This window comes from Mya arenaria, chromosome 2, assembly GCF_026914265.1.
Source record: "Mya arenaria isolate MELC-2E11 chromosome 2, ASM2691426v1".
Lineage (NCBI taxonomy): Eukaryota > Metazoa > Mollusca > Bivalvia > Myida > Myidae > Mya > Mya arenaria.
The window spans coordinates 704,758-722,666 of NC_069123.1; the positions used below are offsets into that span (position 1 = coordinate 704,758).

The 17,909-nt window shown below is 32.8% G+C and overlaps 2 protein-coding genes across 7 annotated transcripts in view; one reads left to right on the plus strand and one right to left on the minus strand.

The window, feature by feature from the left end:
- Window positions 1-6,796, minus strand: part of LOC128205015 (zinc finger protein DPF3-like) — a 30,368-nt gene extending 23,572 nt beyond the window's left edge. Inside the window, exons 1-5 of one of the 6 annotated variants that reach the window (XM_052906419.1) lie at window positions 6,628-6,796; window positions 5,783-5,949; window positions 4,811-4,930; window positions 2,562-2,618; window positions 205-419 (exon numbers count right to left, since the gene is read on the minus strand). In XM_052906419.1, the coding sequence (XP_052762379.1) occupies window positions 205-419; window positions 2,562-2,618; window positions 4,811-4,930; window positions 5,783-5,949; window positions 6,628-6,668 (600 nt within the window). In that variant the 5' untranslated portion in view covers window positions 6,669-6,796. Of the gene's footprint in view, window positions 1-204; window positions 420-2,561; window positions 2,625-4,810; window positions 4,931-5,782; window positions 5,950-6,627 lie in introns of all 6 variants that reach the window. The other 5 variants (XM_052906444.1, XM_052906449.1, XM_052906412.1 and 2 more) reach the window with 5 other exon arrangements.
- A 19-nt stretch (window positions 6,797-6,815) lies between these two features.
- LOC128205052 (E3 ubiquitin-protein ligase CHIP-like) lies at window positions 6,816-16,646 on the plus strand. Its single transcript, XM_052906461.1, has 7 exons — window positions 6,816-7,037; window positions 8,087-8,285; window positions 9,740-9,905; window positions 10,584-10,674; window positions 11,384-11,440; window positions 12,459-12,575; window positions 12,977-16,646. Exons 1-7 carry the CDS (start codon window positions 6,948-6,950, stop codon window positions 13,100-13,102), a joined length of 846 nt encoding a protein of 281 aa, XP_052762421.1. The 5' UTR covers window positions 6,816-6,947; the 3' UTR covers window positions 13,103-16,646.
- The last annotated feature ends 1,263 nt before the right edge of the window (window positions 16,647-17,909 follow it).

A 17,909-nucleotide genomic window follows, 5' to 3' on the forward strand; every position in this document is an offset into this window, starting at 1 on the left:
TGACTAAAACACTCCATTTTGGTTTCGCAAGGTAATCTTGTAAAACAAATTAACAAAAAAAATCCTGATCTATAAATCAGCACTTTCCACTAAAGGGTTTAGAATAATAATAAATATTGACGAAAAGAAGGAAAAAAGGAGGCCTTACGAAAATGTATAAATGCTGGAAAGTCTGCGAATAAGTACATTGTGTGTTTTTCTTACCTTTCCCTTTCGTTTTTTCTTCTTAATGTAGGTATCCTCAAAGTCCGAGATATCAGACTGGTCATCGCACATTTCCCCGGCATCTGGCGGCTCCATATACTCATCGTATTCGTCGTACCATTTATCCTTGCTCGTCTCACTTTTAAGATCAGGGATCTCTTCATCGGCTTTACTCGTGGCAGCTGGATTCTCCACAGTGCTTATTTGATGCATGTCTGAAAACATAAGAGAATGGACAGTGAATAAGTTTATAAATGAATCACATGTTGAAGGTTACATATTGAAAATTGGATCTGTGGAAAATTAGTTTTGTAGACAATAGAAATGTATGTAATATTTATAAAGCTATTTAAAATAATAAAGAAGTTATATTTTCAAAACATTACTTTTATATATAAAGACGTTAGCAAAGTTAATTTATTTAACAATTTTCTCATTCAATACTAGAGATATTTAAAAACTAGCTAAATTTGTAACTATAGCTCATTTATTAATTTTGTTAAAAATTCCAGGAAAAAGGTGAAAATTCAACAAGCAACACACCCTGAAATATAATTTGTTTTCATGCAGCTTTATTTGCTAATATTTTATATTCTAATTTCTAAAAGAAAATCTAGTTGTTCACTGGATTCCGTAAACCTTTCATTACTGTAAGATAAGCAAACCTTTCAATACCTATGATAATTTTGTATCAATTGTGTGTTAGACTATAACAGATATAATAAAACACATTTAGTACTTACTCATCTATTAAAGCTAAAACAAAGCCAAATTATATGCACACCCAAATGCCAAGCTTCTCAAAGTAGGGTAGATTTAAAGACCACAGAAATGCATTGCAGATAAAAGTGAATCTGAAACCTTTCATAGGGCCTGTATGCAACTTTCTATATACCCCGGTAGGTGAAATTCTAATGATTAAGTTTCTGTTTGTTATATTAAATTTTTGGTTGTCATAGAACTAAAGAAGAAGTTACATTTCCAATTACATTATTTATTTCATTAACAGTTGTTTCTGGCTAAAACCCTACGCTTAAGTGATATTTTCCATAAGTTGGTCTATCCAACAAACATACTAACATAAACTATGACACCCATAACAACATTAAACATCTTATCCCCAGACTCTAAATCTTATACATTGTTTTTTTTCCAATGATTTTGTAAGGAGGTAAGGGTCTTTTTGATAGGGAAAATGCATTATTTTAACTTCATTTCAAATAGAAAGGAACAATAAGGCTAAAAAAAATTTTTGAAAGACTTCGGAAGTGAAAGACTTAGATCAGGTTTGTTCCTAGAAAGGTAAACAATGATTCTTAATCATAAAAACCTTAAATGAGGGCAATTTTTCTTTTTTTTCTTTTTATTTTGGGGGGAAGAGTATGTGTTTAAGCATGGAATGGAGCCTTATCATTGACCATAATTGCCCAGAGACAACTCAATAACATAAGGGAATTGACATGTACACTGTAAATAATAAGTTCTCCCCAGAAAGATGTGGACAATAAAAACAACAGCGCTGAAATTCTAAATACTAGCATTCTTACTACAATACAAAATCCTTTTAATTTTCAAAACTAAAACAATAAATTTTATTTCTAATGTGCAAACTTTTTAGTCACTTAAGCTTAAGCAACTTCGGCAAAAAAATAAAATTGTTTATTTCTGATTCAATAACCTGGGTACTGAAAAGGAGGGTCAGTGTGTGGAGAAATTTTAAAAATATGCCCGTAAGAGAAAAAAATGGCAAGAACAAAAAGTGTCTGTAGACAATAAATCAAGAGGCTCATGAGGGCCAATGCTCTAATGGCAGGACTTTTTGAATATTTTTTTATCCAAAGCACTTATCCAAAGTAATAGGCAACATACTAAACCCACATTCAAATGGAAGCAATCAGTGAAACAAATGTTTTTCACAAAGGTCAAAGGGAGAGTAACACTACAATAATACACATCTCTCTGTACAAGTTGTCTCCCTTAGAGTATACTCATTTACAAGAGCTGCAGCATTTAAAAGGCCATAATCTATTCATGCATGGGTTGATCTGGCTGGATTGAAAAAGGAACCAAGTTTTTATTGATAGCGAGCTACTGTATAAGTTTGATTGAGATATATATGTTTGATTGAGATGCAATCAAAACTGAACACTGTATCAAGTTTACAAGCAATTATTTATTGACCGTCAGACAGACACACAGACAACAGACACCACGTCATGTCATAAGCTCTTCTGGTCTTTGGCTAGTAGAGCTTAAAAAAGGCTTTGTCAGAAACCGGAAACAAACAATTTATTTAAGCCGCGTCTTAAGGGATAGTGATGCAAGGCAGCATTCAGCAACAATGGGTTACATTATACCTGGGGTTGAGACATCAGCCGACCTGGGTCGGCGTTTACTCGCGCCAATCACTGATTCTGTAACTAATGAAGGCTTCTATCTAACACACAAACACACAAATCACAACACATTGTAAACAAAGAAATTGAGGGGTGAATTTGAAAAAGATGAACGTGAACATATATTTTTAAACGTTACTCTGAACTAAAAACCCTCAAGATGTTTTATAACATACATATCATATAATTATTATTTTTATCAGCAAAATCAAGCTGCACTCTCACAGATTAACTGGATTGACTTTTATTTTATTTTTTGTCTCAGATTCAGCTGATTTTGGCATCAATGCCTTTAATTCAGTCATAATAGATAACTCACTTAAGGACAGATCTCAATTGTTGTATTGAAAACTCATTATTTCTTAAAGCATTGGAAACGCTTTTAGCCATAAAACATCAGTTTTTGAACGTAACAATTGAAAAATGGGATCTGAACTTTCTTCAGCAGTCTTATATCACTGGTCTCAGACATTAATGAAAAAATTGTTCATTCCAAGACAAAAAATAAAAGTGGTCAATCTGTGACAGTGCAGTTTTAAGGTTTATTTTCAGTGATCTTAAAATGTAAGGGGTTAACAGCATTACTACATTCTTAAAGTATGCATTTATAACAGCATGACTGTAGAATATTTTACATTTATAATGATTGAATATCAAAAGTTTGATTTGTCACATAAGTTTAAAATACAACAGACAGAACCAAAAAATAAGCAAATTGGCATTCTACTTTAAAACAAATTAAATATACATACAAATTGACACAAACATATGCAGTGCTCTACAAACAAATCTTGAACACTATACCAGAAATAAGAATGCTAACACTGAATCTGTTCCTTCAGTTTATATGTGTTATGCACCAGTCAATTATAACCACGCCCCCCCCCCCCCCCCCCCCGGGACCCTAGGTAAGGCCCATTCCCCGCTATATTTAAAGCGAAGACAGACCACCGCATTCACCCGGCACTGCAGGGCCACCTGAAAGGTAAAAACACCGCCCATTTCCCCAGCTATCCCCGGACCTGGGGGGGGCGTGGTTACAATTGACTGGTGCATTAGGCCAAAACCAAAAATAAGTCTGGTCCGGGTGAAAAATTGAAACAAATCAAATATGATGTACTAAGGAATTAACTTAGGAGAAAAAGTGTCAAATAAAGACTAAAGCAGAAATGTAGTAAAAACATAAAATAAATTAATTCTACATTATGGTATTTTACAATATTTTTTTTTTTTTGACATTTCATCAGGCATTTCAATGAAGCCAGATGTAATTTTATTTTTGGCCTTACAATGATCAATATAACTGATGTTTTGTTCAGTATATTTTGGTTATGACATTAGCAATGTTTGTTAACTGAAGGAACTTATATAGATGTATTCCATGAGGAAATATTACAGAGTGAGATATAGTCTCAATGGTTAAAAGTTTGTCTCAGTGTAAGACAGCAACATTTTTCACCGTGTGAGCACCAAAGTTATATTTCACAAATGGTTTTCACATGAGAGAATTACTTTCTTCTAGTGCTCATGCATTGAAATATATTCTTATCCAAAAATGACACAAACATTTTTTTATTTCATGCTCTAAAACTGAGTAAAAATGATATTGAATACACTTTTTATTTGCTAATCCTGCATTACTTAAGGTTAATGATGTCATACTAGATATCACATTATTGATTTATCTCCAAAGCACTACGTGTATTTACGTTGATGTATCATAGAGGAATCGGGCTTAAAATATATCAAAAACAGTGGATTTTTTTCTGATAAACACTCTGTTTTACACACAGGGATAATTCTAGCAAGGGATTTCCGGGATTTCTCGCATAAAAATCGCTCATATCACATAAATGCTAGATATTCTCGTGCTTGATCGCAGTTTGTGTATTTTGAACCTTTTCTCCTTTGTTGTTTTACAAAATAAAGCATCGTAGTCGTCGATGGCTTCTTGTTTATATTAATTGAATTACTGACGAATTACCTCCCCTACATTAAATGCATTTGTCTTATCGAATGTTTTGATCGATATCGCCCACACACTTGATTTCAAGCGTTTTTGAGTGAGGATAGTATATTTTAATACAACGTCATTTTTCTATAACCCACTGAAAAGCATGAAATAAACAAAAAATAATTCTAGGTCGATATAAATTTATAGAATTTAATGTAGTACATTTCCTTCCCATAAACAATCATTTGCAACCAACCTGCTTCACCCGTCTCAATGTCTCCTGTTTTGTTGTTTCGTTCTTCGGGAAATAGGAAATAATGGCGTTTCTTCTTCCATCTCCGCTCAGGATAGGAGTAGATCTGGCCAGGGTACTTCCCTAAGATGTAACAGTATCATTTGTGTGTGTTTTTTATTCTTAAAATTTCATTTTCAATGTAAGCAGTGAAGGTTTTTGAGCTTTAGACAGTGGTTGAAATTAACACAAGCCCGCAAGCCCTGCACTGGTAAAATGTCTTCTGGGCTTGCTCAAATTCTGAATTTTATAAAGCAGGGCTTGTTCAAAAATTTGATGCCAAGCTATAGCATATGAATTCGGGCTTGTTCATCCAAAAGTCTAATTTCAATGACTGTTTAGAGCAATGAGGAACATACTTAGGCATAAATCATCATCATCACTTGGGCTTAAGTCAAATTTTAAAAAGGACAAGGTGCTAAGGCCTATTTTTTTTCAAATGTCTGTTTCGTATAATGCACTGACCCAAACTTTTTACCAATAACTGAAAAGTTTTTATTGAGCAAAAATTGAACAATCAGATTCAGTGATCTCTAGCCTGTTCTAATAAAAATGTTTTAGTCGTGTCCAAACTGTTCACTCGAAATAAAACTCATTGATTGTTCATGATGTTTACAGAAACCTTTTTTCAGTATGTTACAGAAAACAAATATTCTTTATTAATAAAAACAAAAGAAATATTTATTATTTATTTAATTCTATGAAGGCAGGAAGGTGCACATCATCATCATCATCATCATCATCATCATCATCATCATCTTCATCATCATCATCTTCATCATCATTTTCATCATCATCTTCATCATCATCATCTTCATCATCATCTTCATCATCATCATCATCATCATCATCATCATCATATCATCATCATCATCATCACCATAAAATAAAATGTTAAAAAAAAGCAATAAAAAACACAACACATTCAATCTCAACCTGGTCTTCTGTGACGGTAAGAATGCCACAGATCAGTGTGACTTTGGGCCACTCCAGTTTGAGAGTCCAAGAAAGGCAGCCGCATCTTCCTGTCATTCTTCATACGCAGGTTGAAGTTGGCTGCCTGCTCTATTGCCTCATTGTAAAATGCCTCAGAGCCGCCAATACTATAAAAGAAACAAATAACATTTATAAATTAATTTATTTATAAAGGTTTAATTAAACAGTTAATGAAACACATATTCATTGTGACATGATTGTAACAACTTGGCAGTTGAATACAGCTAGGCTAGCAGACATGAGTTTGGAGATGATGAATTTCTCTAAATAGGGAAATTTCTCCCATAATCACGGTTCTGGCATTCATTTTTAAGTTGTGAATATAATATGCATGCTCAAAGACAATATATCAACTATATATAGGTAAATGTATTAATTTGCAGTAATAAATTGAGAGTATAGAAACATCGCAGTTGTTGTACATTGTGCCCCATAGAGTCTCCTTGACAAACATAATTTGTAACAATCTGACATTATTCAACTATCAATAACAATCACTATTCAACTATCGCTATTCATCACCAAATCTTCATAATGGATCTATTATCTTATTCTGGGCACTCGTTCGACTTTGGAGATGTGTCTTTTGACGACATGTCGTGCGCCGTTTTGCCTAATATATTTTGATTTGCAAAATAAACTGCAAAAACTGTTGACTGCTCCTTGAAAAAAAAAATTATTTAACAAATTTGACCGAATTACGAGTCTAAACTTAAGCCTCCACAAATAGCCGGAAAAGCATATCATATAAGGACATTTGATAAACAAAACAAAACGTGATAAACCTCTTCTGAACAGCGCTATGCCTCAAAACAATTTCTGTCATTTTTCTTTGTTGATTTTTAATTTAACACCTGCAGAGTGATTTCCCTTCATTGGGGACTAGCTTTTAAAAATACTTTTGATGTATTAACCTTCATTATCTCTATGACAGACATGATAAGCTTGAAGTAGAAAAAACATTTCTTATACATCCCAGTATCTTACAATATCTTACAAACTGTTTTATCATTATTGTTAGCTTCATTCATTTATATTAATAGCTGATCCCTCATCTTGTCTTGATATTTTTTTTGACAAAGTTCAGTATTGCAACGAAATTACAATGACAGACACAGATTTGAAAGAGCAGGGAAACCGGCTTTTCTCTGCAAGAAAATTTGATGAAGCCATAGGCTGTTATTCAAAAGCTATCGTAAGTATGTCGGCAGATTTTTCTTAATACAGGATGTGTTTATCAGTTATTTGTTTGTGCATCTTTTCAAAGATACAATAAATAATAAAGAACGCTAAAATATTTCAAATGCATTTGTTTTCTTAATGAAATTCATCTTAAGGAAAAAAAAATCTGAAATTGTTAATTATTCGTAAAACCTATGGTTGTTTAATGTTAAGATTCTTACTATACATAAACAGCAGCTTCAGAGTCTGATTTTTGTTTTGACAACTCTATGCTAGATAACATGATGAATGTCCAAATGTTAAAAAGTTCCGTTAACCTGCATTATTGTGGCTAGGTAAGGGGTTAGGACACAGAATTACCAGTTATAGCTAAAAGCATAACATTAGTGGGGAAACAATTGTAAAAAAAAAATCTGCCATTTGTATGTTATTTTCATTTTTTTTTCACATAATTGAAAGTGAAAAAAAAATATGACAACAGGCTGTTCTGGCTATTTGATGGGTAACAAACAGGTTAGCTTTAGTCGTATTAGGTACTGTTAATTTTTTGTTTAAAAATACATTACTGATAATTTATAAATATCAAATACCTGATAACACTAGGATCAGGGGCGCCCAGGTTTTTTTTCTTATGGGAGGCTTTATCAATGAATTCATGATTTTTTTTTCAAAAGACAAACTTGTTGTTTATACTTTTCATGCTTGGGTGCTTGTCTAAAAGACAAACTTGTTGTTTATACTTTTCATGCTTGGGTGCTTGTTAGTAAGTACAATCCTATTAAGACTCAAATAATATGGATGTTTTTCTCGGTATAATTCCTAAGACTTAATGCATCCTAGCTTATGTGGATTTTACTTTCTCAGAAAATAACACAACAAGTCCATGTAGTACTAGATGACAAGTATACGTTTAGACTAGATATTGCGAATTTGTTTAATGTTTCGCTTCTAAGTTATTTGTAACATCGTATGCTCAACATAATCATCAAGTTCCCCCTTTTTAGTAATGAAAAAAATAATTATACCGGTAATCAAAATGTTTATTCTATTCCTTCAATTCAGGTTAAGAACCCCTACACTGCGACATACTTTACAAACCGGGCACTCTGCTACATAAAGCTGAAACAGTGGGAGAATGCTGTACAAGATTGTCGCCGATCGCTGGAGCTCGACAAATTACTTATAAAGGGACACTACTTCATGGGTCTGGCGCTCACTGAGCAATTACATCACGATGAGGCAATTGCATCTTTAAAAAGGGGTAATAAATGTTGTAAATTTGTAATTTGAACAGTAAATAAATGATTTTAGTATGATTACCATCAAACTACTACCCCACAATCAATGGATTGTGCTAGAATAAAATAACAACACTGAATTAATATAGATATTGGTTTCGTTTTTGACTTTTATGAAAATAATCAAAATTGTTATACAAATGCATCGGTTCATTTTGAAATCTGCTTGAATGCATATTTAAAAGCTGCAATCTCACAGATTTACCAGTTTGACAACCTTTTTTATGTTTTGTCTTGGATTGAGCCAATGTTGTGTAGGTAAATGTCTGACAACTAGTGATATGAGACTGCTGACAAAATAGCAGATCAAAGATTTTTTATTTATGTTCGAAAATAGAAGTTTTAAAGCTAAAAGCTTTACCAACGCTTTAAGAAAAATAAAATTTTCAGCAGTTTTCCCAAACTTTTGAGATCTTTTTTCTTGTGAGTCAAAATGAGCTGATTCTAAGACAAAAAAATAATGTGACATTGCAGTTTTAAAGTCATATATCCTGAGCAAAACATTTAGCAGGAAAACAATTCAGTGTATGATGATGATGATGATGATGATGATGATGATGATGATGCAGTAGTATATACATATGAAGCATAACAGGGCTTCCATTAAGAATTTGAAACTGGAAGTATAAACTTCCTGTCCATCAATTTTGGAAGTTTTTCACTGAAATGTGAAAGTTTAAGTCTCCCGAAAACGATATCTTTTTCCACTCTTTTTCAACTAGTATGTTAAAATACATATAAATTGCAACCTTAACATACCAAATTCAATGACTTATACTATAATAATTCATTTTACTTAAAGACTGATTAAAAGTGTGACTATAAAAGTAATATTGACACATTGTCTTGATATTTTGAACTTCCAATCTTTCTACTTAGGAAGTTTTTTTCAAAATTATGGAAGTTTTTGTACTTCCAAGGAATCAATTTTGGAAGTTTTAACCCATTTCTAGGGAGTTATGTACTTCCAAACTTCCTTTAATGGAAGCCCTGAGTATAACACTCTTAATAGTAGTACACACACTTAAACATATTTAAATTTGAATTAATTTATTTCCTGTTTTCAGTATTAAGAATAGAAAAGTCCATCCTATATTAATACATGTTATTTGTTCAGTGCTCTTGTTGGCTACAGTAAGATGGCTCATCATACCTTTCTGAAGTTTCACTTGCACATGTTTATTCGTTAGAAATTGGTAAAAATATTAGAAAATTACAGTAAGGAATGTAGCGATCAATTTGTCTATTAATGTGAGTTTATTATATAAGTTTGTAAGCTAGAACGTTTACATTTTAATTGGTGAAAAATACATATTTTTTGCATAGTTGGAACATAGCCAGGAAACAGCTATAAAAACATGAAAACCAGTTGATCCATGTTTTTCACCACCTTTATGGTAGTCGGCTTTCTTTTTAGCCCATGACCTTGCAAAAGATGCCAAGAAAAACTTTGGAGATGACATCACAAGTGCATTACGACATGCTAAGCGGAAACGGTGGAACCAGCTGGAAGAAAAGCGAATCCAACAGGAGATAGAATTGCAGTCATACCTGAACAAGCTCATACGCGAAGATATGGAAAGGTATGGTCATGAATACCTCCTGCTTCCACATTTTACACTGCCTAGTTTCAACTGGATAGTTCAGCTCCAGATTCATAAAAACTAAATTGCGATTTTAATTTCATGTATCTAGATGTGTATAGACTTGTGTAGCAATTCAGTGCAAAATGCAGAATCCCCATATGGTCTGTATTATCATGACTTGTGTAAGGTAATTGTATGTTATTAGGTGTTAGGTATATTTATTTTTTTAATCTGTTTTTCGAAGAAGTAAGTTTATGTAGATATGATTGCCAATCAAATTTGATTGCCTTGGTGTCATTGTTGGCATTCAAAGACTTTGCCATTACTCAAAAACCGTTCCAAGATATTGAATATAACTTGGTTCTCCTTTAGCCAGAGGCAATGCGCATGTGTATAACAAGGCTCTGGCTTTATATGATTGGTGAGTGATGCCCCTTGCTCAACTATAAAAAGTTGATGAGCATTCACTGTGTGACTCACTTGTTTGTTTATTGTCTACAAGAGCATTGCAGACTTATTTGGACATTGTAATAAAAAGTTCAAGATAAACTGCAGAGTAAAAATGGTTTAACTATTTTTATTGTAAAGAATACCGATTTCAGCTGCTCATTTTATAGCGACTTTTTATTATCATAAATTCATCTGTTATTTAAATTGTACATATTTGTTTTGAAGGCGTCGCTTGACTGTTATGGAGAGTGCTGAGCAAGAGGGACTGTCGAATGATGAATGTGATAAAAGCATAAGGACTTTTGAAGAAGAACAGGTAACATATTCTAATAGAATTGGTGGGTGGGTAAGAGTTGTAAGGTTGGCCCGCTCCCACTGGCTGCATTATGGTTGACCCCACTACATTATCTATGCATTATATTAAGAGGAATTTAGGAGCTTAAAAGGGGGAAATTTACCTTCATCTTTAAAATGGGTATAAAGCCAAAAAATAATGACTTCACATCAAAAAAGTGGTTGTGTAACAATGATAAATTACATCTGAAACATTACACAACGAAAAAAAGAGAGGAAAGAGTGGTCGCCCCAGTTAAATATTAGATTGTTCAAGGCTTAAAATAAATGTGGGTGAGAACCATTTTTGCCTTTATCTTGTTAAAATCTCTACCTGTGGCATTTTGACGCTTTGATAGATGGCTTAAGTTATTAAAGCTAATTCCATATTTATGTAAATGCCAGTTTTGACCGTATAAAGCTATGGAGACTAATTCACTAAAGTATTTGTGCAAAACAAAATCATTTGACAATTTACAGCATTCCCTCATGGACTTACACTTTTGACAATTTCATATTAAATAAAGAATGATATACTCACATATTCTTATATACTATTCTTCTAAAAATTGCTGTTTGAACTCGCACTGTTCAGATTTAAGTAAGAACCTTTCTTTCGGTAAATGGTTCAAGTGTGAAGATAAATGTATATATGTCTAACATGTATATCTTGGTTTTACTTTTTATTCCAGGATCGAAGAGTGGCCGAGGTTAACGACTTGTTTGCTCAGGTGGAAGAAAAAAGACAGGTACTGTAGGCGAAGTAAATAAATCTAAAGTTTTCAGTTATTTAACAGACTGGGTTGGGAATGAGTTTGTTTTTTTCATATAAATTCAAAACTGAAGCCATTTATGCAATTATATTATATGTATGTAAAATAATTTACACATAATGTACACATTTATTGGTTTATGAACAAATTTATTAAACTGTGTTTTACATAATTAATAGGTATTTGTAGTTGACCTTAATTTTTTATTTTTAAACAATTCTCCCCTAAATCATCCACCAAATTTGGCTCAAATAGGAAACTAAACAATAAACCTTTTGGCCATAGCATAATGAAAGTTTAAATATAATTTTTTAATTCTTATTGGTTGCCAAAAAGCTTGACAGTGGATTGATTGGATTGGATGTTGCCAGAGACACTATGAAAATAAATGTAAAGCCCACATATCTCTGACATTAATAAATGTCAAGATATGCACCTTAAAACCCCTAAAAAGAAGAGCATTTTCATATTCTTTGCACCTCTTGTTGGTACCCTTAGTAAATGTGTAAACCATTGATAGATTATGACTAGTACATAATAATTAGGTATACAAATCCAATTCTGTCTTAGAGGCCTAGTTTAATCCTTCTATAAGTGACCCCCCCCCCCCCCCCCTCAAAACTGTTTATTGTACATGTCAACCTCTGTGTATTGATCTTAATCTAATTGCCTAATTGTCTTAATCTTATCAGATCTAAAATCTGATTATCCTGCTGTGCAGTTTTGGACGTTTTATTATGGAAATGAACCCTAAATGGCCCTTAGCCAATAAACGAATAAACAGGAAATTGGCCCCTTCTGTGACATTAGTGCAATTATCAGGAGATACACAGCAGGGGATTGTCATGCCAAACATTCCTTAAACTAGGCCTTTAAATATGTTACTTAATAACTTTTTGGTCTTTCAACCACAAGATAGTTCTTTTATTGATTAGGAAATAACTGGTATATATATTTCACCTGGGAAACTAACCAAACTGCATTGTTTTACCAGAAGAGGGACGTTCCTGACTGTCTGTGTGGACGTATCAGTTTTGAGTTAATGCGCGATCCTGTGATAACGCCGAGTGGAATTACATACGACAAAAAAGACATTCTTGAACATTTACAGGTAACATTTTGCCCAATCATACATACGGATGGTACACATATCTCTTCACGTGGATATCCGAAAAAGTTTTTGGAGATGATAAGTTTAATTCCCAGTGGAGTATGATATCTCCTAAGAAATTGACAGCATACCAGTTAAACTGTTTAAGGGACTTGACTTCAGATGATACAACTGCAAAAAATAGAGAAAATTGTCAAAAACTTTCATAAAATTGATATCGTTGTGGACAACGCATTGAATTTTAAAAACTGATGTACTTCATCGCTAAAGACAGATATATCTTTTCACACCATCAAATACCTTAATCCAATGAAAATACTTTGTGATAAGTGTGCGTTCGTTTATGATAAATATGTACAATAGCGTAGAACACAAATCCTAATTTTTCTGTCTTATTTCAGAGAGTAGGCCACTTTGACCCAGTCACACGCACAGATCTTAACCAATCACAGCTTATACCCAACCTTGCCATGAAAGAGGTCATCGAACACTATCTCGAACAAAATCCCTGGGCAGAGGAATTCTGATAGAAAGGATAACTTCTCAAGAAGAATTTTAGCAGATGTGTACTTCAACAAGTATTAGCAATTCCAAATTGATTGCTGTGTAGTGTGGAAAACTCCTTCAGTTAAATCTTGCATTACTTTGAAGATTTGTACACACAGTGACATCGTTCTCAATGCTGAGGCCATGGACAATGTGTTTATCTACATGAAATTGTATGATAAGATTACAAGAAAGTATTGGAACTATTCTTATTTTTCTGAGCTTCAAACCTTGACCAAAGAACGGCTCTCATCTTCGTATTCAACAGCTTCAACGCCTTTGTTGATTATACACTTAGTTCTATCCCCTTGACTTATGTAAATAGTTGCTAACTTGGTATACAGTCGAACCCTGTTGGCTCGAATTCCCCGTTGGCTCGAACTGGATGTTAAGGACCGATTTCTACATACTGAATGTAAACATTCCCACTTGGCTCGAAATTATTTCACTGGTCCCTAGGACTTTGAGCCAAAGGGGTTCGACTGTATTATAAATGAAGTAAAAATAAAAGCACTTCATATGTAGCTGAGTTAATCAACGATGTCCAGTATATGCTTTAAGTGCCATTAAACATTTTCATAATTTTACATTTGGAAGACGATGGTTATCAAACTGTAGAATTAAGAATAAAAATGTACATGTATATTGATACTACAGCGGTTGCCAATTGTACGGTTACATGCGTGTAAATAACTTTTGGAAGTATGAGATTCAGGTATGTGAACCAATCACAAAAACCAGGCCACAGGTGAAAATGACGTTATGCTTATGATTCCACACGCAGAATGTTTAAGGATAACAAAGAAATAGTTAAATAAAACCAAAGTGACACTTATAAAAAATCAGTGTTTTAAAACGCCTTGATTTTTCATCATTTTCACCTATGTCCTGGTTTTCATAGATTGCGTCATATTATGGTTAGAATCAATATATTTCAACTTCTGGCCAGAGTTGAGAGAACATAAAAATGTGTGATCTTGGTCAAACAGGTTTGAGTAATTCTGTACAAAACTAGCTTTCATTTATCACATTTTAACATAAACACATTGGTTATGAAGTATGCAAAATCAGCCTACACATTCAGTGTTGGGCAAATGAAATTTAAAGCTGCACTCTCACAGATTGAACGTTCTGACAACTTTTTATTTTATGTCTTGGAATGAGCCAATTTTTGAAAAAATCCATGGAAACCAAGTCAAGTCAAAGTTTTATTAAAAATTCAATTAGAACATTGCCAGTACACAAACAACATACTAGATGGCATTTAATGACAACAAAATAGAGTGAAATATAGATATGAAATAAATATGAGATAATTTTTACAACAATTAATCTTAAGGAGAAACGTATGAACTATAACTATACATGAAATGTATTTAGACATGTTAATTATGCTAAGCAACATTTTTTTTATCCGTAGCGAATGATAAATAAGTAGCAATATTATTTTATATTTTATCATTATTACAGGACATCACGTTATTAAATTTGGTCTTATTAGGCCAGTGAATATAATACATGGGTATATATTTTGTACGTAAACCAGTTATATTAACTAATGACATAAAAATAGATCGCAGATTTTTATATTTAAGTTCAAAAATTGATGTTCTTGCATTTTCATTAAACTGTTAGTAATGGTTTTAGCCATAAAACATTAATTTTTGAACGGAAATATGAAAATCTATGATCTGATTTTATGTCAGCCATCTTTTAACATTGGTTTGCAGATAATTATGCAAAAATTTGCTCTTTCCAAGACAAAAAATAAAAAAGTTGTAAAAATGGTATATCTGTGAGAGTGCAGCTTTAAGTCCAACTGCAACTTCTATTTGTACTGGAAGATGCATATACATGAAAAAGTATGAGAAATGTTTCGCAACTTTTTCGCAGCTTTGATACGAAACTGCACGTTTCATTTATGTTTGTACCCTTTGGTGTTGGCGTCTTACTTCATACCTCAAACTTACACACATGTAAAAGTGTAATTTTTTAAGAAGTGATCAAATACGCAAGTTCATATTTCATTGACTGTAATGATAACAGTATGATTCATAGCATTATTGTCAAGTTCATTGGTGTTTTATGTTTTTTGTTTCATGATAAATATCAGGATTGTTCATTAGGGCCCCTCAAAATGTTTTCATACTCTTACAGTGACAATTTGCCCTTTCCTGACAAGTTATACGAATATATATAACTCCAACTTAAATATTGTATAGTTATCGCCCGTTGTAATTATAATTATTATGCTGCAAGCTACATGTAGTCTCGATTCAAACAATTAAAGACACATGTTTTTATATAATGTGTTATAAAATAGTCTCTATTTATACAATTAAAGATATATGTTTTAAAATGATCTGTAGTAAAATTAATGCTTTCAATTATTCCATTTTTTATGAAAAAAAAATGGATTATAATGTACTTGGATTTAATTTGTTTCAACCTAATCTTGTATGATACACATGTAATTTTAATTGATTTGGATAAGACATCCAACATGTTACATATTGTCAATTTAGGCATCAAAATAAACATCCATGGAATTTGCAAGTTGCCATTTTTTATTGGTAATAATAAACGTACAGTAGTATTTATTTCCAATGATTAATTGCAAGTTGCCCTTGTATTCTGTTATTATAAAACATACCATAATTATTATTTTAACAATGAATTACAAGTTGCCCTTGTTTTATTCTGTTATTATAAAACATAAAGTAGTTTTTTTGCTATGATTAATTGCAAGTTACACTGGTTTTATTTTGTTATTATGAACTGTTATGATTTTTTTTTAATGTATTATGTTGGATGTGTTTAATAGTCAGACAATGAACTATTCAAGAACAATACACAATATATTATCATTATTGTGTTTTATTTAGTCTGTGATAACCATGTTAATGTTAAAACAGTGTTTTTGTTAAGCATAATGATAATCATCCTATAGATGGAAAACAAATGATAATTACAATAATTGTAAATGGTTACATATAAACGCCGATCAGGCAGTTTTTGTTAGTCAAAAACATTTTTTTTTTTAAATCAATTATAATATGAATTTTTATCTTAAACCAAATATGCACATTCAATTTATAGGTCATTTAATCATTTGATGGTTTGATTTCTGCATAATCTTCACTTTTCTAATTCAGCGTGTGGAAATAGTATTGTTGAAATTTCATAATTTCGCTTGCAGTGAAAATTTGAATGAAGGAAAAAACTTGTTTCATCTCAAGTATTAACCATGTAGTGTTCCCACGAATAGGGATGTTTTTTTATGTTGCTTTACCTGTTTACACTAAGTACTTCTGAACTACACGTGTATAAGTAATCTTCATATTTGTCCTTGGCATTCGATCTGATGCTTTACTATACACAATTTACCACTCAACATTAACGTTATTTGAATCACAATATCTATGCTGACATTGTAATCATGTTTAAACTTGCATTGGCTGTATGTTGGGTAATAAATGTCATGGATTTATTGTTCTTGCTATTTAATTAAATAGTTTAAAATTGTGTCCAGTTTGTTTAATTTCTTCCTAGGTAATTTGCACCAGACTTATGTAATTCTGTTAAGATACTTTGAAGCTTGAATGGAAGAGAATGCTATTGCAGACACCTTTACCTCGGCATTGCAGACATCGTTACCTTGGCATTGCAGACACCTTTACCTCGGCCTTGCACACACTTTACCTCGGCATTGCAGACACCTTTACCTTGGTACCTTGGCATTGCAGACACCTTTACCTTGGCATTGCAGACACCTTTACCTCGGCATTGCAGACACTTTACCTCGGCATTGCAGACACTTTACCTCGGCATTGCAGTTCCTTCAACGTTTTGCTTGCAAGCTACCATCCGACAGTAACTGTTCACAGGATTGATTACAAACATCCTTGTCCTCTGTGGCATTTAGGGAAGTCTTGGGGCGGCATTATTGATGCGGTTTGCTCTGGAGCTCTCTAGAACATAAATCCTACAAAATGGTTCATTGCACAAGAGGTTGTCATAGTCTCCTGTGGTTTAAATTTAGCTGCCTTTCAGCGAGTGTTTTTCAGCATCATGCCATTACATAGAAAATCTGCATTTCAAGGTCCGAGGAGGGTAAAGAAGCCCTAAACAGAAGAGATTTATTGTAGTTGATGCTTACACAATATGGCACAAATAGGGTTGTTTGACTCTTTGGTAGTCAAGTTTTGGATAATAGGATTAGTGATGGATAGGCATACAGAGAGACAAGAGGAATTATATATATGCTGTCAAGCCCATTACTGAATAAAAATGATGAAACAGTTCTATGAAAGGTTGTTGAATCAAATATCCCCCAGTGTTTTTATGAATATGGAACTCATTGTTTATTGGCTTTTTTCAAGCTACAGGCATTCTACTCATGGAGGGCATTTGTGCCATGTGTTTTTAAAATTCCCAAAAGGAGGGCAAAGATTTAGCCAGCAAAAGCCAAAAAATTACAAGGAATTCAACAAAATGTCCCTCAAGTGTGACCTTGACTCTTACTGAGATGGGTCTTGAACAAGATACACCGGCTTCTCATGGTGACCATTAGTGCTAAGTAATTTTAAAACCTCAAATGCGTGGCCAAGCTACAGCCAGGATAAGTTAAAATACAAGTAAAATTTACCAATGGCCCTTAAGTTTGACCTTGACCTAAGAACTACGGACATGGGTCTTGCATACCACAGCAAGCTTCTCATGGTTATTAGCATTTGTGTCAAGTACATTTTCAACATACATGACAGATAAAACATTATTTTGTACAAA